Source organism: Trichomycterus rosablanca, chromosome 8 (assembly GCF_030014385.1).
Source record: "Trichomycterus rosablanca isolate fTriRos1 chromosome 8, fTriRos1.hap1, whole genome shotgun sequence".
NCBI classification, from domain to species: domain Eukaryota; kingdom Metazoa; phylum Chordata; class Actinopteri; order Siluriformes; family Trichomycteridae; genus Trichomycterus; species Trichomycterus rosablanca.
The window spans coordinates 30,548,692-30,574,089 of record NC_085995.1 but is presented as its reverse complement, the minus strand read 5'-3'; the positions used below and the strand labels follow the sequence as shown (position 1 = coordinate 30,574,089).

At 39.4% G+C, this 25,398-nt stretch overlaps 2 protein-coding genes and 1 long non-coding RNA gene across 3 annotated transcripts in view; 1 reads left to right on the top strand and 2 right to left on the bottom strand.

Annotated features, from left to right (window-relative positions):
* hapln3 (hyaluronan and proteoglycan link protein 3) overlaps positions 1-25,398 on the bottom strand; it is a 50,957-nt gene that overhangs the window by 9,090 nt on the left and 16,469 nt on the right. The gene's annotated exons all lie outside the window — the stretch shown is intronic.
* On the bottom strand, positions 1,090-24,593 carry LOC134319490 (uncharacterized). Its single transcript, XR_010013517.1, has 3 exons — positions 24,549-24,593; positions 1,878-1,979; positions 1,090-1,386 (listed from the first exon to the last, which is right to left on the bottom strand). It is a non-coding gene; the product is annotated as an uncharacterized LOC134319490 (long non-coding RNA).
* acanb (aggrecan b) lies at positions 1,321-22,028 on the top strand. The gene is made up of 17 exons (XM_063000689.1): positions 1,321-1,412; positions 9,359-9,438; positions 11,216-11,599; positions 11,910-12,084; positions 14,953-15,080; positions 15,171-15,464; positions 15,555-15,914; positions 16,007-16,196; positions 16,305-16,429; positions 16,550-16,837; positions 16,921-17,004; positions 17,088-18,368; positions 19,453-19,611; positions 19,703-19,785; positions 19,882-20,026; positions 20,943-21,125; positions 21,839-22,028. Exons 2-17 carry the CDS (start codon positions 9,366-9,368, stop codon positions 21,949-21,951), a joined length of 4,065 nt encoding a protein of 1,354 aa, XP_062856759.1. The 5' UTR covers positions 1,321-1,412; positions 9,359-9,365; the 3' UTR covers positions 21,952-22,028.

The window sequence follows — 25,398 nt, the reverse complement described above, 5'->3', positions numbered from 1 at the left end:
GTGTGTCCCAGATTTGCCTTCATGACCACCAAACCTATATTGTATACACTAACATGTGTTTGATAAATCTTTGTTCACTGAAATAAAATAATTTCAATCTTAACAGTGGCATGAAAAATGCTTGGAAAACCACTGCTAACCAAAAGGAACATAAAAGGTGTGTCTTAGATTTGAAAAATTTATTTGAAAAAAAAAATCTTCATGACCACCAAACATTTTGGGATGATATGTGGACTGATGAGATGAAAGTGTCCTGCCAGAATTGACATATAAGTTGCAAGCATAGAATTCTTTGCTAAAATTGATTTAGCCATGACTCCACCTGAAACACTTGAATGTAATTATTATTTTTGTATACATTTTTTTTTTTCCTCCCAATCTGGTCGTATCCAATTACCTGATCGCATTTTGCTTTCTCTACTGCTGCTGACTAACACATGCCCTCTCTGTTACGTGTGCAGTAGCTGGTCGCTTGATATTTATTATCCACTGTCTCATTGTGCAGGCACCAACAATTAACCAGCAGAGGTCGTAACTGCAGCAGTTATGAGGAATCCCTTCCAGTATTCCGGCCCTTCAGACAAGCCAATCATTGTCCGATTAGGCACCTGGCCTGCTGCTGCACAGCTGAGATATCGAACTTGCAATGTGTTTTACTGCTGTGCCACCAGAACGGCTGAAACAAATTATTAAAAGGGTTGTCCACATACTTTTGGCCATATGGTGTATATGATAAACTTCTCTACACTGTATGTTTAATATTTGATGATAATTCAACCTATATTCAGTTTAAACATTAAGAGGATCTTTCACATACTAACTTCATTAAAGTTTGTTCTGATTCACTGAGCTGTGTGTCACCATGTAAATGTGAGAGGTTAGTGTGAGTGTGACCTCTGACCTCTACGTCTGATTCTCTTATTCTGCCTGTTAACCTGGATCAGTATGCACATAGTATGTAGACTTCATACATAATACATTAAATCTTACTTCCAGAACTGGATTCTTAAAATATTTGACAGATAATATTGACAGAAAATTTAAAAAAGATATATAGTACACTTATGTGTTTATAAATTGGTGTTTATTTATTGTTTGGTTGATACTATGTATTCTTTGTTCACTTAAATGAGCTCATTTAAATCTAAACTGCCATGAAAAATGGAAAACCGTTACAACTAACGACACTCTGTGGTAAAACTCTCTCTCTCTCTCTCTCTTACTCCCTCACTCTCTCACTCTTTCTCTCTCTGTCACTTTGCTAAACTTCTGCCCAATTTGAATAAGGTCTCTTGTCTGCTTTCAACCAGATCACACAGGGGAGTCAGCCCTAAAAACTTCATCAAACCAACAGCCTGCTGCTCAGCCTAGGTCATCGACAGAAACCTAGATACAAAAACAGGACAAATCTGGTAAGTTTCTATGATATTAAATTTATTTCTGTTGAATTTCTCTTGTTATTTGACAGTATTTAGATATTAAAAGTAATTTTACCTTTACATTTTGCTTTAGTAAATGATTTATTGTATGTCAGACAATATATAGTTTTAAGGGTTATTTAATCATCAATAATCTAGATATATGATAGTTGGCTTGACTTTTTAATCATTTATTTATTATTTATACTGAAGTATCAGGTACCTTTTAATCAGGCCAGTCTGGTTCTAGTTGGCTCTGCCACCTGTCCTAGATTATCACTTTTAACATCAAGATCACCTGTCTCATTTTCACTCAATTTTACTGAATATAAATAAACACTATTTATTTACAGCTACAGTCTGTAAGTTTTAATTGGCCTTAAGATTTGGGTTTTGCAGTATTAAATGAAATTTTACATTCTTCATTTGTACACATCAGGAAAGAATAATACGACTTACCAAATTCAGTTATCCAAATTAAGTGTTGCCTTGTGATGCCGTGAGACTGGCTGTCTGGGGTGTTTCCTGCCTTTCGTCCAATGAATTAGACCCACCACAACCCTGACCAGGATAAAACAGACAATGAATGAATGGATGGATGAATGAATGAATGGAAGTGTTCCATTTGCCAAGATCGGAAAGAAAAACTCAACTTTCACCCTATGCTGTAAGGAAATTAGTCTAGATTGTCAGATGTAATACAAAAAGCTCTAAAAAATAGGTTTGCAATGAATTAAAGGTGTGACAGGTGACGCTGTCCATAGTCAAGCAATCTTTACTTTATCATGTTTTTAATGTGCACCAGCATTTGTGCAGATTTTTTTTTAACTCCAGCAGCCACTTCATCATCAGGTTGGAGGTTGCATACAATAAAACATGTAATTGGTTTCTGCTTGCTCACTCATAATGTTGTATTTCTTAACATTAGGTTTAAATGAGTTGTATGTGTTGTGTATCAGTGAATTAGTTAACATAATCTTACAACTGTAGTAAAACAACAATAATAATAATAATAATTCAAGACCTTTTAGTAAAAATCATTTGCAACAATTCCATGCGTTATTATTATTTGTCAGTTATGTCTCATTTATTTGACCATTTGCGTGTTTTTAGCAGTTAAACTCAAATACTCTGATGTTCTTTTATGCTTGTTTTAAATTTGAAAATATAGCTTACTTTATTTTAATTACCTTTTTTTTTTTTTTACAATATAACTTCATGTTCAAGAGGGGTCAAAAGGGGTCCGACACTGTGACATGGCCCCACTCTTCAGTAACATTAAGAAACTGTGTAAGCTAGGTGTTTCACGTGTCTTTACTACATTATGTATTTATATTAAATGTATAACTTTATACATTTAAAACTGTATATTTAGTATTCAGCCATGATCTTTTTTGGTCAAAGAATTCTCCCCATCCCTGCCTACAAGTTATGAATGGATAAATCTTTACAAGCTTTGCACACATAATTTGGGCAGTTTACCTCATTGCCTTGTCAGATTAAGTGGTGAGTTGTGTTCATTCCAGTGTTGTTTTGGCTGTATTTTTTGGGTCATTGTCATAATAAAAGGTAAACTGTTGACCCAATCTAAGGTTGTGTTCACCTGGGAAGAGTTTTTTTTTAGGATTGTCTTATATTTTTCTGCATACATTCTTTCCTCAATTCTTACTAGTCTTTGTGCTGCTGAGAATCACCCCAAATAGCATGATTCTACCAACGTGCTTCACCATAGGGATGGTATTAGCCCGGTGATGTAGACTGCCTGTTTTTCCCCAGACATAGTGCTTTGGGTCTGCCCATAAGAGTAAAACATTTTTTTTCTCATCAGAGTAGAGAATCTTTTGTCTTATGTTGCCAGAGTCCTTTACAGGCTGTTATATGCCTTTTCCTAAACAGTTGTCACTTTACTCATTTATGGAGTACTGCAAAGATGGTTGTCCGTCCAATGAGTTCTCCTATCTTTGCACGAAACATTTGAACCTTTTTTGGAGTGGCCATTACTATAAATGCAATAAAATGTAAATAAAAAAAAAAAAAAAAAAAATAAATAAATAAATAAATAAATAAATAAATAAATAAATAAATAAATAAATAAATAAATAAATAACAAAAAAAGAAAAGAAAAGAAATAAAAAATACAGTTGGTCACAAACCTTTCTAAATCCACAATAATGTGTGTGAATGTATGCTGTGGTAAATGATACCAAAGCTGGCTGCTCTACATGTGCATGTGGGTATCTGTAAATGTCAGCAATTTTTCCTAGAATTCTTATTAGTCTGTACCTGATGTGATCTGAAGTAACCACCCTGCATCACTGAGAACAGTTTAGTCCAACCCTCACTGCTCAACGGCTCAATCCTTTTGTCCTGATGACCTCAAAATGAATAAGTCTTTTTAAAGCCAGACATTACTGTGAGTGAAACTAGAAGTGCTGGTGAGAATTAATGCAGTCAGCTTTTATTGTGCAGCTGGTCAATGGGTTCGCTGGCTAGCCTACTTGGAAGGGCTTGTCAACTGAGAACATTGGGAAAAGAAAACTCCAGTGGAAAACTTTAGCTATTCTGTTAAAGTTAACTTTTAAAAATCAGTGCAGTATGTATCATGGTGCAGTATGTAACATTTGTTAAAAATAAAAGAATCAGCATGAAGATAATAAACAAAAGCATATACTTTGTGACCTTTTGTGAATGTGAATGAAGCCACTAACAAAAAAGAGCTTAGTGACCTCTCAGGTGGCGCAGCGGTAAAGTACGCTAGCGCACCAGAGTTGGGGTTTTGAATACATCGTATCGAATCTCAGCTCTGCCTTTCCGATTGGGCTGGGCGGCAGCATGAACAACGATTGGCTGTTGTTCAGGCTCATAGGTCCCTATAACTGATGCAACTGTGGCCCCTGCTGCTGACTGATGGTGCCTGCACAGGGCTGAGGAATAATGCTGATGGGGGTGTGGCCCTCCATATACAGTGCTCGTCAGTGTATGAACTCGACTCGTGCAGGTGAAAAATGCAGTCTGTACGACTAGATTAGGGGAGAAAAATTGGGGAAAAAAAAAAAAAGAGCTTAATGTGGTTCCCCTGCATGGTGAAGAAGTGATCCTGACTAGACCTAGCCTGGCATCACAGTTTCACAGAGAATGCGTGTTTGCTAGACAGAGCTGGCAAATCTGAGAGGTAGCAACTGTGATATATAGAAGAACTTCCACCAGAGCAAATTAACACTTACTAAGCACAGGTGGTTGATGATTAGTCGATCCTTTTAAATTAACAATCATCTGTACCTTTGTGCCCAAAAATAAAAATAGCCGTTTAAACAAACGAAACAATTATTAAACAATCCATCAGCAAACCAATCAGGAAACAATGCCAGAAAGACACAGTTAAACTCTAATGAAAAAAGAAATGTTAATGCATGTTTCTCCTGGCTGAAGCTTGTAACTTTACAGCTAAACATATCTTGCACAATTTTGTTGTCATATTAATCAACTTTGCTTTGTGTAGAAGTTGGTGCTTTGCTTTATCCTGACTACTGACTACAGCCTTAAAACCCATTTTCCAAATTAAATATGCATGCTTACTTAGTAAAAAAAAAAGGCCTCTGGTCTGTTATATAATCACAGTTTGTTTAAAATACTTTAGCTGCTATGTTCTTTTTAGACCAATTGTAGGCAAATGGAAAAGAAATTATAGTTTTCATGCAGCTTTCATTACACAGTAAATTCCTTGTTGGCTAGTTTGTTGGCAGGCTTGTGTTTGAAGGAGCTTTACCAAAATAAGCACTCATACAATTGAGGTCGAAAGTTTACATACACTTGCAATAGTAGTTTTGGTCATTTCAATTATTTAAAACTGTTTTTTTTTTTTCTGTGAAAGTCATTTCACAGGTTTAGTGTGGGTAGATAGAAAGCTACACAAAGCAAATTACTGTCATTACTGTTATTATTTAGGTTGAGCATCACTGACTACAGCTGGTAACGTTTCTGTACTCAAATAAATAGATTTTAAAAAGTAGCCCATATGGTCATTCTGCTAAGACAAAAAGATTTGCTTTTATTTATTTTATTAGGACTTGAATGTCATGTTTTACACACTTTGGTTACATTCATGACAGGTGGAGGTAGTTACTGGTTACACAAGATTCATCAGTTCAATTGTCACAGTCATGGACGATTTTGTATCTCCAATTCACCTGACTGCATGTCTTTAGACTGTGGGAGGAAACTGGAGCTCCCGGAGGAAACCCACACAGACACGGGAAGAACATGCAAACTCCACACAGAAAGGACCCGTATTGCTCCATCTGGGAATCGAACCCAGGACCTTCTTGCTGTGAGGTTACAGCACTACCCACTGAGCCACCACGCCGTTTTACTATAGTTTTTTGGCAAATGTTGCTAAAATAAATGACAAATAGAATTCCAAGCATTTTTAATTAAAAAGTACAATTAAAAGTTTCTTTTGGGTCTGTGTGAATAGGTCAGGACATGGCCTGATTAAACAACGACACCAGTTACTTTAAATCTTAGTAAGATGTAGTACCACAAAAACATTAGATAAACAAAAAGACAAAAGCAAGGAAGTTTAGATAAGGCAACAGTGTGTGACAGCTGATTTAAAGTCATTTGAACCTTTGCCATTTAACACCAGCATTTTCCGGCAGCATTAAAAGTCAGAGACAGAGAGCCATGTGAGGAACCTGCCAAAAAGAAAGCTGCTCAGTGCATTTAAAAGAGTTTTATTCAGTCCAGAGTGAGCTATAGCCAAAGAGGCACAGAGAAGCCATTATATATCTAAATGCAAAGCACACCAAGTTTAACGTACAGTGGATAGTAATACATTTCCACCTCTAATTAATTTTGCATTGTAAATAAAATAAGACACAATGATCTGCCTGCAATTTGCAATTTTCTTGGTACAAAAATGTGCAAAATAAAACTTTACAGTTGTTGTCAATGCTGACGGTGTCAACTGCCTGCAGTATGGAAATACACCGATCAGCCATAACATTAAAACCACCTCCTTGTTTCTACACTCACTGTCCATTTTATCAGCTCCACTTACCATATAGAAGCACTTTGTAGTTCTACAATTACTGATTGTAGTCCATCTGTTACTCTGCATTCTTTGTTAGCTCCCTTTCATGCTGTTCTTCAATGGTCAGGACCCCCACAGGAGGTATTATTTAGGTGGTGGATGATTCTCAGCACTGCAGTGACACTGACATAGTGGTGGTGGTGTTAGTGTGTGTTGTGCTGGTATGAGTGGATTAAACACAGCAGTGCTGCTGGAGTTTTTAAATACCGTGTCCACTCACTGTCCACTCTATTAGACACTCCTACCTAGTTGGTCCACCTTGTAGATGTAAAGTCAGAGATGATCGCTCATTTTTTGCTGCTGTTTGAGTTGGTCATCTTCTAGACCTTCATCAGTGGTCACAGGACGCTGCCGACAGGGTGCTGTAGGCTGGATATTTACAGGTGTTTAAAAACTTAATCAGCGCTGCTGTGTCTTATCCACTCATACCAGCACAACACACACTAACACACCACCACCATGTCAGTGTTACTGCAGTGCTGAGAATGATCCACCACCCAAATAATACCTGCTCTGTGGTGGTCCTGTGGGGGTCCTGACCATTGAAGAACAGCATGAAAGGGGCCAAAAAGCATGCAGAGAAACAGATGGACTACAGTCAGTAATTGTAGAACTACAAAGTGCCCCGATATGGTAAGTGGAGCTGATAAAATGGACAGTGAGTGTATAAACAAGGAGGTGGTTTTAATGTTATGGCTGATCGGTGTATATCAGTTATAAGGATCATCAATAGTGTTCGTGGAAGGTGTTTGTAAGTTAAAGCTACAGTGTATCACAAAAGTGAGTACACCCCTCACATTTCTGCAGATATTGAAGTATATCTTTTCATGGGACAACACTGACAAAATGACACTTTGACACAATAAAAAGTAGTCTGTGTGCAGCTTATATAACAGTGTAAATTTATTCTTCCCTCAAAATAACTCAATATATAGCCATTAATGTCTAAACCACCGGCAACAAAAGTGAGTACACCCCTAAGAGACTACACCCCTAAATGTCCAAATTGAGCACTGCTTGTCATTTTCCCTCCAAATGTCATGTGATGTCATGTGATTTGTTAGTGTTACTAGGTCTCAGGTGTGCATAGGGAGCAGGTGTGTTCAATTTAGTAGTACAGCTCTCACACTCTCTCATACTGGTCACTGAAAGTTCCAACATGGCACCTCATGGCAAAGAACTCTCTGAGGATCTTAAAAGATGAATTGTTGCGCTACATGAAGATGGCCAAGGCTACAAGAAGATTGCCAACACCCTGAAACTGAGCTGCAGCACAGTGGCCAAGATCATCCAGCGTTTTAAAAGAGCAGGGTCCACTCAGAACAGACCTCGCGTTGGTCGTCCAAAGAAGCTGAGTGCACGTGCTCAGCGTCACATCCAACTGCTGTCTTTGAAAGATAGGTGCAGGAGTGCTGTCAGCATTGCTGCAGAGATTGAAAAGGTGGGGGGTCAGCCTGTCAGTGCTCGGACCATACGCCGCACACTACATCAAATTGGTCTGCATGGCTGTCACCCCAGAAGGAAGCCTCTTCCCTGAAACTGAGCTGCAGCACAGTGGCCAAGATCATCCAGCGTTTTAAAAGAGCAGGGTCCACTCAGAACAGACCTCGCGTTGGTCGTCCAAAGAAGCTGAGTGCACGTGCTCAGCGTCACATCCAACTGCTGTCTTTGAAAGATAGGTGCAGGAGTGCTGTCAGCATTGCTGCAGAGATTGAAAAGGTGGGGGGTCAGCCTGTCAGTGCTCGGACCATACGCCGCACACTACATCAAATTGGTCTGCATGGCTGTCACCCCAGAAGGAAGCCTCTTCTGAAGTCTCTACACAAGAAAGCCCGCAAACAGTTTGCTGAAGACATGTCAACAAAGGACATGGATTACTGGAACCATGTCCTATGGTCTGATGAGACCAAGATTAATTTGTTTGGTTCAGATGGTCTCAAGCATGTGTGGCGGCAATCAGGTGAGGAGTACAAAGATAAGTGTGTCATGCCTACAGTCAAGCATGGTGGTGGGAATGCCATGGTCTGGGGCTGCATGGGTGCAGCAGGTGTTGGGGAGTTACATTTCATTGAGGGACACATGAACTCCAATATGTACTGTGAAATACTGAAGCAGAGCATGATCCCCTCCCTCCGGAAACTGGGTCGCAGGGCAGTGTTCCAGCATGATAATGACCCCAAACACACCTCTAAGACGACCACTGCTTTATTGAAGAGGCTGAGGGTAAAGGTGATGGACTGGCCAAGCATGTCTCCAGACCTAAACCCAATAGAACACCTTTGGGGCATCCTCAAGCGGAAGGTGGAGGAGCGCAAAGTCTCGAATATCCGCCAGCTCCGTGATGTCGTCATGGAGGAGTGGAAAAGCATTCCAGTGGCAACCTGTGAAGCTCTGGTAAACTCCATGCCCAGGAGAGTTAAGGCAGTTTTGGGAAATAATGGTGGCCACACAAAATATTGACACTTCAGGAACTTTCACTAAGGGGTGTACTCACTTTTGTTGCCGGTGGTTTAGACATTAATGGCTGTATATTGAGTTATTTTGAGGGAAGAATAAATTTACACTATTATATAAGCTGCACACAGACTACTTTTCATTGTGTCAAAGTGTCATTTTGTCAGTGTTGACCCATGAAAAGATATACTTAAATATCTGCAGAAATGTGAGGGGTGTACTCACTTTTGTGATACACTGTACATGTTGGCTTCCTCCAGAAATCCCTGATATAAGTCATAATGTAGTTGACTCATAAAGTTATATTATTTTGTAGGTGCCTAGGGGTCCAGGTTTGTCCAAGTTGAGAATCTTTGTGCACTTGCATTTACCTATCTTTTGTGTTGATCCACAGATTAACCATGACTACTCTGCTTCTACTTTGTGCATTCTTGAGTATTTCCTCTGCAGCCATAACACATGGAGATGCAAATGGTGAGGAAAACTTTTTTTAATTTCTCTGTCATGTTTCAGTCTTAGACAATTAGAGGCTACTCTTAAATGTGCTTTTGTTGCAACACGTGGACGACCTCCATCTTTGGGTTATTACAATGAACTGTAAATACACTGTGCTTTGCTGTAGTTACAGTGTATCACAAAAGTGAGTACACCCCTCACATTTCTGCAAATATTTTATTATATCTTTTCATGGGACGACACTGTAGACATGAAACTTGGATATAACTTAGAGTAGTCAGTGTACAACTTGTATAGCAGTGTAGATTTACTGTCTTCTGAAAATAACTCAACACACAGCCATTAATGTCTAAATAGCTGGCAACATAAGTGAGTACACCCCACAGTGAACATGTCCAAATTGTACCCAAAGTGTCAATATTTTGTGTGACCACCATTATTATCACTGCCTTAACCCTCCTGGGCATGGAATTCACCAGAGCTGCACAGGTTGCAACTGGAATCCTCTTCCACTCCTCCATGATGACATCACGGAGCTAGTGGATGTTAGACACCTTGAACTCCTCCACCTTCCACTTGAGGATGCGCCACAGGTGCTCAATTGGGTTTAGTCCATCACCTTTACCTTCAGCTTCCTCAGCAAGGCAGTTGTCATCTTGGAGGTTGTGTTTGGGGTCGTTATCCTGCTGGAAAACTGCCATGAGGCCCAGTTTTCGAAGGGAGGGGATCATGCTCTGTTTCAGAATGTCACAGTACATGTTGGAATTCATGTTTCCCTCAATGAACTGCAGCTTCCCAGTGCCAGCAACACTCATGCAGCCCAAGACCATGATGCTACCACCACCATGCTTGACTGTAGGCAAGATACAGTTGTCTTGGTACTTCTCACCAGGGCGCCGCCACACATGCTGGACACCATCTGAGCCAAACAAGTTTATCTTGGTCTCGTCAGACCACAGGGCATTCCAGTAATCCATGTTCTTGGACTGCTTGTCTTCAGCAAACTGTTTGCTGGCTTTCTTGTGCGTCAGCTTCCTTCTGGGATGACGACCATGCAGACCGAGTTGATGCAGTGTGCGGCGTATGGTCTGAGCACTGACAGGCTGACCTCCCACGTCTTCAACCTCTGCAGCAATGCTGGCAGCACTCATGTGTCTATTTTTTAAAGCCAACCTCTGGATATGACGATGAACACGTGGACTCAACTTCTTTGGTCGACCCTGGCGAAGCCTGTTCCGAGTGGAACCTGTCCTGGAAAACCGCTGTATGACCTTGGCCACCATGCTGTAGCTCAGTTTCAGGGTGTTAGCAATCTTCTTATAGCCCAGGCCATCTTTGTGGAGAGCAACAATTCTATTTCTCACATCCTCAGAGAGTTATTTGCCATGAGGTGCCATGTTGAATATCCAGTGGCCAGTATGAGAGAATTGTACCCAAAACACCAAATTTAACAGCCCTGCTCCCCATTTACACCTGGGACCTTGACACATGACACCAGGGAGGGACAACGACACATTTGGGCACAATTTGGACATGTTCACTGTGGGGTGTACTCACTTATGTTGCCAGCTATTTAGACATTAATGGCTGTGTGTTGAGTTATTTTCAGAAGACAGTAAATCTACACTGCTATACAAGCTGTACACTGACTACTCTAAGTTATATCCAAGTTTCATGTCTATGGTGTTGTCCCATGAAAAGATATAATGAAATATTTGCAGAAATGTGAGGGGTGTACTCACTTTTGTGATACACTGTACATGTGTAACCGGGGTCAGTGAATCTCTTTCGCCAGATGAGGACAGCACGCTAAGAGTTAGCATCCCTGTGGAGCAGCCATTACGTCCTCTGCTGGGCGGGAAGATGATCATCCCTTGCTACTTCCAGAACAGCACAGTCCCTGACCCTGGAGCCCCCCCAGTCACCCCACTGTCACAGCGCATCAAATGGTTCTACATCACCAAGGACCAAATTAGTGTCATTCTGGTGGCAAATGAGGGATTTGTGAACATTCAGCCAGATTATTTGCAAAGGGTAACCATGGTGAGCTATCCTGCAGTATCTACAGACGCCTCCATAGAGATCTCAAATCTACGTTCCAAAGATTCTGGGACATACCGGTGTAAGGTCATGCAGGGCATTGAGGACAACTACGACTCAGTGGAAATGCAAGTTCAAGGTAATGCAACATACATTTAGTTTTTATACATTCGTATGAAATATAGCTTAACATTTTTTAAATGACACATTTTAGTGGTTGGGATGTGTAAAAACCAAACATATTTCAAAAATTGCTTACATGAGAGCACAAATGATTTTACTTTCTAGGTGAGAAAGATTGCATTTAACTTAACTGTTGGCCAGAGTGAGACTAGTCATGAGGTACTTTATTAAGCCTGATGACATGCATTTGCAGCATTTGAGATACTTTGTAGTATTCTATGAAATAAAATTCTATGAAATAATGAAAATTCATTTTTCTTTCACAGGCATTGTGTTCCACTACCGAGCCATAACCGGCCGCTACACACTGACCTTTGATAAGGCAATGGCAGCCTGCATCCAGAACAGTGCTGTTTTAGCAACCCCTGAACAGCTGCAGGCAGCGTACGATGACGGCTTCCATCAGTGTGATGCAGGATGGCTTTCAGACCGAACTGTCAGGTAAAGTGTATCTACTGAATTCCTGTTACAAAGACTCTGTAGTTAAAAGTCTGCTAGTAAATCTATAATGTTAAAGCGTTTAAAGATATTTGGACTTCCAGACTGCCACACTATCCAGAGTGTATTCCAGTCCAAAATAAATATATAGGAAGGTATACAGTGGTGTTCAAAAAATAGCAGTACAACACCATTAACCTGATAAATCATTGTTTTTAGTAGAAATGCTGTTTCTACATAGCAAAAAATTTACTTGAAAGTGTAGTAGAGTAATGAAAACAAAACAAACCCAACAATTAGGACATGCATGCCGCTCATTCTGAGTAATCGAAGCATTAATTGAAAGGGGGTTGTTCAAAATAATAGCAGTGAGGAGTTCAATTGGTGAAGTCATTCATTCTGCAGAAGAACGGGTGTCAATTTTGGCCCTTATTTAAGGTAGGAGGGTGGCAAATGTTGCACAGGTTGGTCAAAGCACATTTCCTTCTGAAATACTAGGTAAAATGGGCTGTTCCAGACATTGTTCTGATGAACAGCATACTTTGATTAAAAAGTTGATTGTAGAGGGAAAAACATACAGAGAAGTGCAGCAAATTATAGGCTGCTCAGCTAAAATGATCTCAGATGCTTTGAAGTGAAAACCAAAACCTGAAAGATGCAGAAGGAAGCGTGGAACTACTGTTCGAAAGGATCGAAGAAAAGCCAAAATGGCAAAGGCTCGCCAATGGTCACCTCCAGAAAAATCACGGAACATCTGAAGTTAGCAGTGAGTACAGAAAATGATTAAGTGAAGCCAATTTAGAACTCCTTGCAAAGTCCCGTTAAGAAAATGACGTGTCCTGAATGGGTTACAATTTGCCAAAGAACACATTGACTGGTCCAAAGAGAAATGGCTCAACATTTTGTGGACTGGTGAAAGCAAAATTGTTCTTTTTGGGTCTAGTGGCTGTAGACAGTATGACAGATGACTCCCAAGCACTGAATTCAAGCCAGAGTACACTGTGAAGACAGTAAAGCAAAGCTGGTACAAAATGATGATATGTGGATGTTTTTCATACCATGGTGTTACGCCTATTTATCACATACGAGGGATCATGGATCAGTTTAAATATATCAGAATACTTGAGCAGATCATGTTGCCCTATGTCGAAGAAGAAATGTCCTTAAAATGGGTGTTTCAACATGACAGTGACCCAAAAGATCTTGGTTACAGACAAACAAGATTGAGGTAATAGAGTGGCCAGCACAATCCCCTGACTTCAATCCCACAGAGAACTTGTGGGCTGATAGCTGAAACTTGCCAAACCAAAATTGCAGAAGAACTGTAGGATGTCGTCTAATCATCCTGGACTGGAATACCTGTTCAGAGGTGCCAGAAGTTGGTCGACTCCATGCAACACAGATCTCAGAAACAATTGTTATGCCACCAAATATTAGTTCAGTAATTTAAAGTAAAGTGGAACCTCAAATTTCTTTTCAGTTTATACATACATTTTTTAAGTTTTTAAAGAAAAATGCTGGCACTGCTATTATTTTGAACAGCCTAATATTCATTTTTCTTAATTTTCTGTAAAGGATTAACACAAACTTAAATGTTGTTAATGTTTTGATTTAGAATTGAAAGTGTAGTATTTTCAGTGCATTTGCATTTATGGAAATAAAAGTTATTAAAATGATTTTGTGCTTTATTCGCTTTTTTTTAATCACTGCTATATAAAATTTTTTTTAAAACACTACTATATAACACAAGAATTGTTTTTAGTAATAACAGTTTGGACAATGAATAAAGACTATTATGTGCATTTTATCCAATGTGGGTAAAGTAGTAAAAGTACGCTAGCCCACTGGGTATCCAGGGTTTAAATCTAAGCTGTGCTATTGGCATGTCGGGCATCTGCATGGACACAATTGGCCAAAATGGTCTAGCCATGGGGAGGTGCACTTGTAAGTGCGCTCCTAGTGCCGGTCCCAAGCCCAGATGAATAAGACAATTGCAACAGGAAAAGCATCTGACATAAAAACTGTGCCAAAGTCTGGGATGTGAACAAGATCTGCTGTGGCAACCTTTAAATATATGAAAGCAGGCAAAAGAAAAAATCATCTAATGTGATTGCTTTGGTGAATTGACATCACAGCATTGTTGTCTATGAGGGCAAGACAGCCAGTCAGTGAGGGTCCGGGGCCTTGTTGTTGAGGACAGTTGCAGTGGAAAAGAGGCTGTTTTTGTGGTAGGAGGTTTTGGTCAGGATAGACTTCAGCCTCTTGCCACAGGGGAGTGGCTGTATGGTGAATGAGTACCAGATCACACATTTTTTTAATATCACTTACATATTTAATGTTGTCACTGTGATGAATTTTGCCTAACACAGCACAAGTCTAACACACAGCAGGCAACCATCACACCTGTGACATTTTTCCGTCCTTGTGGAGTGTCAGCTTGGTTATTGTGAGAATGATAATACTGGATAAGTATGAGGTATCCTCTAATATTCAGAGCTTTAAAACTAGGACGACACAGTGGTGCAGCAGGCAGATTGGGTTTCTGATGTTCCATCCTTGTTTCTGGACACTGTTTGTCTTGCTGTGTCTGAGTTTTATTTCCAAAAACATGCAGAGGGTATATTGGATGCACTTACTTGCCACATACAGATGTGAGTAAATAAATGTAAGTGCTCCTCTGACAGACGGATACCCTGTCCAGGGTGTACTGCCTTGTGCTTAGTAATTTTTGGGAGGTGTTGGACCAACCAAAAACAAAACGTGGTTGGTAAAGTGGTTAGTAAAATGAATAAATGAATAAACTAAAGTAATACATTTAAAAAATACAAATGTTTAAAAGGCTAAACTAACAACTATTAAAATGTCCCTCAGGTACCCTATTCATGTGCCCAGGGAGCCTTGCTACGGAGACAAGGAACGCTTACCAGGTGTACGAACCTACGGAATCAGAGATAACAGTGAAACTTATGATGTTTACTGCTTTGCAGAGAAGATGTCTGGTAATAAAGATATAATAAAATTTGGGTAAAGTGCTTGTAATACATTTTAACTTTTTAAAAAAACATAAAATGCTTTTCTTTGAATACCAGGAAGAGTCTTTTACTCCATGTCTACAAAGAAGTTTACCTTTCCTGAGGCATCAGACCAATGCACCAAGCTTGGAGCACGTTTGGCAACCACAGGGCAATTGCACTTGGCCTGGAAAGCTGGAATGGATGTGTGCGATGCTGGCTGGTTGGCAGACGGGAGTGTGAGATACCCTATCAATGTTGCCCGGTCGCAATGCGGTGGGGGTCTCCTGGGTGTACGGACAGTATTCCGTTTTAAAAACCAGACAGGTTTTCCTCTCCCGGATTCACATTATGATGCTATTTGTTATGAAGGTAAGCACAGTGGCCACATGAAAAATTATAAAATTTCTTATAGTGTACAAAATTTGTTGTGTGAAGGTAATTCAGCTTCTTACTACCTAGGAGAGGATGACTTACCCGGTCCACACTCCCCAGTGTCTAATGTATTCAGAATCCCAGGCTTGCACAGTTCACTACCTAATGTTTCTGTAAGCACACATTCCCACACCCCAGTGCCTGATCTTTACATGACTACAGACTCTGAGTTCAGCGTAGGAACCTTTACTGCCAGCCCTGAGATCTATCCAGAGAGTGCCACCACTGAGAGTGAAGTGAGAGGGGAGTTTGGAACTCAAGAGCCCTGGGAAACAACCATGGAGACACCACTTTCTATCCCTCCGACTATTGTGGACACTTTGATTGCTGTGGCTAGAGCTCAGACTGATCTGGGCTATGAGAGGCAACCGGAAAATAGCAACACTGGTGGGTGAATGCATGACAGACAAGAACCATTTTAAATCACTACTATTTTAATTAGGCATCATTTGATGCTCATTAACACTATTTCTTCCTAGATTTAGAATCCAAAGGAGTGGTGTTCTATTACCACTCAGACTCCAGGCACTATGCTTTCAACTTTGAAGAGGCTCAGAGGGCCTGTCAGGAACAGGGAGCTAAAATAGCCACCCCTATCCAGCTGCAAGCAGCCTATGAAGGCGGCCTCCATCAGTGCAATGCTGGCTGGCTTCAGGACCAGTCTGTCAGGTCGTTACTTTGCAGCCTCATCAATTCTAAAATCCAGTGTTGTTGATTAAAAATTAGGAACAAAGTAAGATATGATATTAAATGGTTTTCTTTCTCTATTCTGAACAGGTACCCTGTTGTGTTTACGTCCAAATGCTCTGGAGATCTGGAGAATGCTCCTGGGGTTCGATCCTATGGGGTTAAGCCTGCGTTTGATCGCTTTGATGTGTATTGCTACATTGACCAAATAAAGGGTAAGAGGATCATGGCTAACATCATAAATATTTAATCTGTTGTGGGTATCTTTTTCTGCTAACCCATTAGATGTGGGTTATTTTCTACATTTCTTTTGTTTTAATTATTCACTTTCTTAGGTGAGGTCTTTCATCTTAGCTCCCCGGAAGGATTTACCTTCTATGAGGCAGCTGATAACTGCCACGAACAGAATGCCACACTGGCATCCACTGCTGAGCTGTATGCAGTCTGGAATCACGGCTTCCATAAGTGTAGCCCAGGATGGCTAGCTGATCGCAGTGTCCGGTACCCTGTTCAAACAAGCCGTCTTGATTGTGGCGAGAAGAAAACAGGTGTTAACACCATATATGAAAACCAGACTAGATTTCCAGATCCATTCTCAAGATATGACGCCTACTGCATTAGAGGTATTGAATTTCGGATTTGTCCATGTTTGATATGTAAGGAATGGGAATAGGTCGGTACATAATGCTCATCTTCTCTCTTTTAGCAAATCTGTCAATGCATACAAGTGAGGACTTGCTAAATGGCTCATGGACCAATACAGATTTTAACAACACATACACACAGCCAGGTATTAGCTGTATTTAAATATCTGTACCCAAAATAATGAAGCATGTGTTGTATATTATTAACTTTCAGTATTATGTTCTTCAGCTGATCCTTTCATTCCTGGCATGTCAGTGGAGGAAAGTGGTTCTGGATCTTCCTCTGCTGACTTCAGTGGCCAATCCAGTGACGGGCCATATGGGAAAAGTTCCCCCAGTGAACATGTATCTAGTAGTGACCTTTCAAGTGGGGTGATATTTGATAGCAACTTGACTAGTCAATCTGTTTCTGGAAGTGCCTCTTCAAGTGGGGAGATGTCTGGAGGTGGTGATGTTCAAGGAAGTGAAATCTTTAGTGAAGGGGTATCTGAATCTGGCCTGAGTGGAGATGACTCAGACATCTTTGTCACCCTCACGGAAAAGCCAGATATACCCTCAGCAGAGGGATCTGCCTTAGAAAGTCCACAAGAGGCAGGAGAAGCAATAGATGTTTTTTATCCCAGCCTGGTATCCAACGACACTAGTACTGACCACTCAGGGTCAGGTGATATGTCAGGATCCAGTCAGGAAAAAAGTGGGTCCAGTGGTCTTTTATCAGGATTTGCTAGTGGAGATCTAATCATCTTGGTTGATGAGCAAAATACCTTTGTGACCCTCCCACAGCCCAAAACAGAGCAGGAATTTAGGGAAGGACATCCAGAGGAAAGTGGATATAGTGGACACAGTGGTGATGTCACAAATGGCTTTGAATTCAGTGGACTCCACAGTGGGGATGTCAACAGCGCCTCTGGATTCACTGGACTCCATAGTGGTGATGACTTGAGTGGCTCTGGATTTAGTGGCCTTCACAGTGGTGATGATTTGACTGGCTCTGGATTAACTGAACATCACAGTGGTGATGTAATTAATGGTTCTGGCCCTTCAACTGGTTCAACTAGAAGACCACTTGAAAAGCAGGAGCTGTCTGGTAGTTCTGTTGATGTGTCTAGTAATGTCAGTGGGTTTACCTCTGCATACACCTCTGGAACATCTGGTTTTTTTAGTCATTCATCAAGCAGAGACTACAGATCTTTTGAGAGTGGAAAGGCCATCTTTCCTACAAGAGATGAGATTACAGCAATCCCCTCCAGACCTACAAATAGTTCAGACCAGGGTCGTGATTTTGTTGAGAGCAGTTCTTTAGACCCTTATACAGAAAACACGGCATCTGTACCCTCACAAAATAACAATGTGAGTGGTGAAGCAACTAAAGATCTTCCTGCAGCCTTGGCTTATGTTGCTGATGAATCTCCTAGCAACACCAGAAGTACAACTTTATTACTTTTCACATCATCTCCTGACACATTGCTGGGAAGAGCAAATACTGTGAAGCAGCCGAATGTTACTGAAGGTAAAACTAGTCACTTACTGTTCAGTTTTTAAACTAGATAAAATGTGTACCCATAAAAAGTCATAACAATAGACAAACATACTGCCTTAGCAGATTTATTACCAAAGTATATTAATTTCCATGTCTTTACAGAAAACACCGAATAATTATTTATAATCCAGGCTGAAAAAGATTTTTAATAACTGTTAAAAGCTTCCTTTAGTGGCAATAATATCTTAAGACACTACAGATCAGAGAATAGAAAATGTGACTGGCCAACCTGCTGAGTAGACTGAGTACAGTGTGTATTACAGTATCATGCCCACCTGCTATGCCATTATTACTGACAATTGGCTTCTCTCATTTCTTGCCTTTTATGCCTTGCATTAAATTGGTCCTACTGTTTAGGCTGTATTCGCGTTCTACTATTTCTCTAGTGTCTAGTGTTTCCAAGATAGGCTCTAAACTCACAGCAAATTTAAATAAGAAAAAACAATTAGTGAATAAATTATTGTTTCATTAAATATTAGTCCTGAAGGGTGCTCAGGTGGCGCAGCGATAAAACACGCTAGCTTACCAGAGCCGACATCTTAAACTTGTCTGTTCAAATCTCAGCTCTGCCACCCGACAGGCTGAGCGCCTACACAAAGAATGATTGGCTTGTTGTTCAAAGGGGGGGTGGCCAGGGGGATTCCTTATAACTGATGCAATTATGACAGCTGCTGGCTGATGGCACCTGCACAGGGACAAGGGATAATGAGGATCAGCGTGTGTCTCTCTGTACACAAAGCTGATCCAGATAAGAACTCACCTTGTGCAGGTAAAAAGATGCAGTCTGGTACTGCACACATGTTGAAGGGGTGTTAGTCACAGCTCTCCTCAGTCAAAGTGGAGGTCAGTAGAGAGAAAGTGTAACGCAATCAAGTAATTCGATACGACTAAATTGGGAGGAAAATTGGGAAAAGCTGCAAAAAAAAAAATAAATAAAAAAAAAAATAAAAAAAAAAGTTTAGTCCTGAAGTAAAGTGGAGGTAATGAATGCTTATTTCCAGCATCAGTTAATTTACATTTTTCAATCTGCTTAAATCTGACAATATTTTTTCAGCAGTGTCAGGATGTGCAGATGGCTGGGAGGAATTTAAGGGCAGCTGCTATATCCACTTTAGTGAGAGAAAGACTTGGGAGAGCGCTGAACAGCACTGTCAAGAGCTAGACTCTCACTTGGTTAGCATTACTTCACAAGAGGAACAGGACTTTGTTAACAGTAAGTATCAAAATACAATAACTGAAATACAAGTAATTTGTAGTAATGGTTTTTTAAGGTGCTTACCCTAAACCATTATGGACCTGCATAGATAAAGTTGCTGACTACCAGTGGATTGGACTTAATGACAGAGACAAGCAAAATGAGTTCCACTGGACGGATGAGAGCCCTATGGTGAAGTCTAATTTTATTCCTTCTTAATTCTGACCCCTTGATGGCACACTTTTAAATGTACTGATGCCATGCATTGCTCTGACTGCATTTTTACAGGCATATACAAACTGGAGACCCAACCAGCCAGATAATTACTTTAACCATGATGAAGATTGTGTTGTAATGGTATGGCACGCGAACGGCCAATGGAATGATGTGCCCTGTAACTACAATCTGCCTTTCACATGCAAGAGTACACCTGGTAAGTAGCAAAGTTTTAATTTTATAGTTTTTAAACCAGACTTTATATTAAATGTATGCATTTCTGTGCTTTGCTATAATGATTAATATAAAAGCAAGAAAAATTACACAATAATATGTCTACAAAGAAATAAGCCTTTATTGTGAACTGTTAATAGCGTGTCTATAAAAATGATGCCCCTAATGAGAAAAATGACATGTACTATATGCTTTATGTATATAAAAGCTAATATGTAATACAAAACCATGGCAATGCAAATAATTGTATTTTGCATCTAATGTGTGATTCACTAGATGGTTTTCTCCCTGTACCCTGTTTATCAACTTAGCTAATAAAGTGCTCAGTGAGCATAAAAATCAAGATTTAGAATTTTTGGGAGGATTAACTAGTCCTTTTCCATCGGGGGGCCAGTGTCTGTATGAAGACACTCGACTGGCCGAAAGCACTGCTCGAGATTTAAACCCTGGATCCCAGCGTTAGTGGGTTTATGTAAATTACTGCCACCGTGTATGATGGGTGGGAAATGTTTGGACTAAGTGGGTGGGGTCTTCAAACGCTGTGCAAGGACCCTGATTAGCAGACCGAGCCTCATGTGCGAATCCACCGAAGCACGGGTGAAAAAGAAGGGGTGTGCAAGGACTGTGCACACGTCAGAGGGGGCATGGAGTGCAGTTTGGGAGTTGAGAGGAAACCAGAATACCCAAAGAATACCCACACAAAAGGATGGGGGATGGCATGCAAAACTCCTCACACCCAATGAGCTTTACTTTTACTTATTACAGCCACTGTGTTCTGTAAGACTTTAATGGTCCCATATCTTATAGTATTAAAAATTTAATAATAAAAGTTTTAATACGTCATGTATTACGGCCACTAGCAGAAATGACAGATTAATTATTTTCATTTCTTCATCCAGTCAAATGCTCTGCACCTCCTGAAGTAGAAAATGCCAAGATGTTGGGAAAAAGCGAAGAACCCTACCTAGTCAATTCCATCATCCGCTACCAGTGTGACCCTGGCTTCGGACAGCGCCACCTATCTGTGATACACTGTATGCCAGATGGTCGATGGGAAGAGCCAAAAGTTGAGTGTATAGAAAGTAAGTGGACAGTTTTTAAATGCATAGGTTTTGGTGTTGTTAAATAAAACTTCTGAAAATTCTGTTATATAAGTTATAAAAATGTCAAAATCTGACACTGTAATTATTACAGTATATGACCAAAAGTATTGGGACACCGCTTCAGCTTACTGAATTCATGTGTTTCAGCCACAACACTTGCTAACAGGTGGAATAAATCAATCATATAAAGGAAAACATGAGATAATCATATGATATATTGATGTTATCATATTAGGGAAGGTCTTTTTCTGGTTATGCATGAATGTGCATAGGTGCACAAAGCAAGGTCTTTAAAGACATAAAGAAATTTAAAGAAACTCCAGTGACCTACACAAAGCCCTGACCTCAGCCCCACTGAACTGCTTTGGAATCAACTAGAATATCAATTAAGGATTTGTTGGTCCAATATCAGTGTCCAGCTATACAAATTCGGTCAATATACTCTTTTGACTTTATGGGCACAATTTCCAAATATATACTTGAAAGTGAAAAGATTACATAGAGGCCGTTTTATTTTAATACAATTTGTTTTTAAAATGTGCAACAAGCTCATGGTCACGTGTCCCAATACATTTGGCCATACAGGGTATTATTCAGTCTATATACTTATCTATTCATAGGTTTCTATAAGTCATATAACTGAGACATTTTATTTTATTCTCACTTATTTGGTTTGATTTTCTCCTTAACAGAAACCACAAACAACAGACTACAGAAAAGATCCATCAAAAGACACTCAAAAACAGTCAACAGTCAAACACAAATGTTCTCTAGACAGGACTTAAGGACCACACTTCAAATCTAAAGGACTTCTTAGCAGAAAGTATTTAAATGTGCTTTATTTTCTCACAGGAAAAGCAGTAACCCTGGTTACAAGGTCCAAATCATTCTGCAATGCACATTACTTTCTTATATATTTCTTTGTGTTACTCAGTGTCTAGCTGCTGCAAAAAGGAAGAAAGTATTGATGGTTTAATGCAAATGAATCTACTGTAGTAGGTATACAATGCAATTAATATTCAAAAACATTCCAAGCAAAGCAATCATAAGCATAATGTGTAACCTAATGGTTTCTCATTTTTAAATCTCTAGACTGCAACATGAGCAAAAGTATGTGTTGTAAGTAACAAACATGTTCAAGCTGTTATAAGAATTATAGGCCAACAGGTAAAAAGTTAAGTAGCACAACAGAAAAGCGTTCAACTTATCATCCAGAGATTTTGGGTTCAAGCCCAGATGACACCAAAACCATTCAGATTGGAGAGCCCTGGAAAACATTATTGATTTTGCTATGTGAGGGGTGGGCTGTCGTTCCTCTGTGATTCGAACAATCAGAGCAACACTACTTAACACTAGACTCCAGCTGCCCACTGGAATGGTGTGAGCATCAGTTTAAAAAGAGCTTTCATGACTACTCATGTTTTAGAGCAGGGTTTTTCAATTTTTTTTCAAGCGACCCACATTGTGTACATGACTTTTACTGCGACTCAGGCAACACCAACACTGCATCAAAAAGAAACACAAAATGAAATATACTTAATTAATAAAAATGGTGGTAATGCTGCTCCCACTGTGGTTTACAAGATGTAACGTAAAGCCTCCACAAGGGGTGTTTGTGTACAATTTTGTGTTTATGTAATTATTATTATTTTTCTCTGCAACCCAGCTACCGGTTGGAAAATGGTATAAAATCACACACAATAAAATTTAATTGACAATTAAATGTAATGACATTTAACTAGATGTGCTCCATGTACAGCAGTTTGAGAACCATTATGTTACACACTTTTAAAGAACTTTTTTGAACTTTATTGACATGGATTAAAAAGTTCATTAACATTTTAATCAATGTCAAGCAGAATATTTACAATAATTACAAAAAGATCAGTTTTTTTATATACTGGTGAGTTGGTAAATTACCAGGATATATATTACCAGGATATTTATACACTGTAAATTTAGTATAAACACTAATGTACATGGCAAAGCCTCCATAACTAATGCCAGTCATTTTCAGGCTTGAGTCATGTTACTGATGTGCAGCATAGTTACCATAAGTAAGTGACCGTGTAAATGAATGAGTAAGTGTTAGGGTGGGAATATGAGGGACACATTAATGTAACTATAATAAGACAACTGGCTTTAATGACTACAACTAAAGTCAAGCATAAAACTATTTTAAAAATGAATTCTTAGCACTGCTCAAGCTTCTTAATATTGTCTCTTCATTTTGGAAGGCTAGTCTACACATTTCACACAATGTATTGCTAATTCTACGTTTAATGGTTTTCATTGGGTGTTTTTGGATAATGCTCACATGTACATCTTTTCTAACAAAAGCAAAACGCATAAAATATAAAATATTTGGGTGTTTCAGACTGCTCTGTGTAACCTAAGTTATATATTTTGCACTAGTTTATATTCTGTGTTACAATGCTGATTTTATTGGCAAGTACAGTATGTTACAGAGCTGACAAATGTTCAAGTTCCATACCATTGTCTTTTCATTAAAGACTCCAAGAAACTCCACACGTGTTTAGCATGTTTTTCATGTACGTGCTGCACACACACAAAATATTAAAATAAAAAAATAAAAAAAATAAAACTGTACACATTCTCACCCTTATTAGAAATACCGGGACTCAAATAATGACTAAATATTTATGAATGTGCTTTGAAAATGTAATGAGTACAATGTTATACACTGATCAGCATTGAAGAACAGGGTGAAAGCAGGTTAAAAAGTATGTAGAGAAACAGCTGGACTACAGTCAGTAATTGTAGAAGTACAAAGTGCTTCTATATGGTAAGTGGAGCTGATAAAATGGACAGTGAGTGTAGAAACAAGGAGGTGGTTTTAATGTTATGGCTGATCAGTGTATATGCAACAACAGGCCAGTTAGTATTTTATTTTAAACACTAGCCAAACCAATTTAAATGCATTTACATTTATGCTATTCATACACTCTTTTAATAATGTTATGGACTGTAAACAGTGAAATCTCTACGTACTGTTACATTCTGCACTTCTATAACAATCATGATCATCCATCCAAAATATGTAAACCTTTTGAGACATGGAACTTTATGAAAAAGTGTACTTTGTCCTGTCCTTCCCTTTAAAGCTTTTGCAGATAACCTATTTCCCTAAACAGTTCCAACAACAGAAATCTGTAGCTAAAAATGTAAACATTGGCATAGCCATAAAACAGCTTTTAAAGTCAACAGTGTGTATCTGGATGCACAAAATGCAGGAGAAAATTGGTCCAGTTAAGTGACACTGCTGTGTTTGTATTCACTCCTCATGTTTATAAAGAAGGGGTGTAAATGGGACATCTCTGACTCAGAGGAATTAAATAATTATTGGTAATTCTGTGTTCCTAAATGCATGAGGGTACTTACCTCTCTCCTGACGTCAGGTAGGTCAGTTAGTGCGTCTGTGCTGGTTCTTAGGCTTCACAATACCAGCTTTGTATCTTGCTCAGAATTACTAAAGAGCAAAGTACGCCCTCTAATGATCATGTTATGAAACTACAAGCACGAAATCAACAACAGTGACAACAAAAACAACAGCAACAATAATAATTGTAATAATGGTCACTCACATGAGAGCTCCGAGTACTGACAAATACCCATGATGCCAATACCTTCATCCTAATATTTTACCAGTAACTGAATCCACACTCTGCAGGCTATATGATATAGACGTGTCATTACCAGGCTTTAGCACAGTGTTCAAATGCAACATTTGTGTCAGTTTACATCATACACATTTAAGTCAAATACAATTAAAACCCCTTTCAATAAAGACACTGTACACTGTCAACAGAGCTTTAAATTGCAAGAAACTCCAAGGCTGCTATTCAAAATAGAAGTCTCCGTTTTAAAATCTGCACGTTGAAGCCGCGTTTGTTCACATAGACAAGAAAAATCCTGGGTGACGTGTTAATCAGGGCTCTCAAGTCTCACGCATTGAGATTGAGACACACGCATTTCAACAAGCTCACACGCCACACACACACACACACACATGGTATTTCTCACTCTGAGAAATGATTAACTTCGCCGCACAGAAATGACTATAATCTATCCTACACACGAGTCAAAAGCAGATTACTCTGCGCTCATACCGCTGTCTTGAATGAGCGACCTATCGGCCAATCAGAAAAATAGAATTTCTCAGCCAATCAGAAAATAGAATTTCTTGTTGCTGGGTGAGGTCTGAAATAGGTAACATCTGCTCTGTGCTGGA

What these genes read in the sequence shown, in the direction of transcription:
- acanb (XM_063000689.1), top strand. Translation starts at nt 9,366, where the DNA reads ATGACTACTCTGCTTCTACTTTGTGCATTCTTGAGTATTTCCTCTGCA. An exon ending in AACACATGGAGATGCAAATG is followed by an intron (nt 9,439 to 11,215) that starts GTGAGGAAAACT and finishes CTCTTTCGCCAG; the next exon opens with ATGAGGACAGCACGCTAAGA. An exon ending in CAACACATACACACAGCCAG is followed by an intron (nt 17,005 to 17,087) that starts GTATTAGCTGTA and finishes TATGTTCTTCAG; the next exon opens with CTGATCCTTTCATTCCTGGC.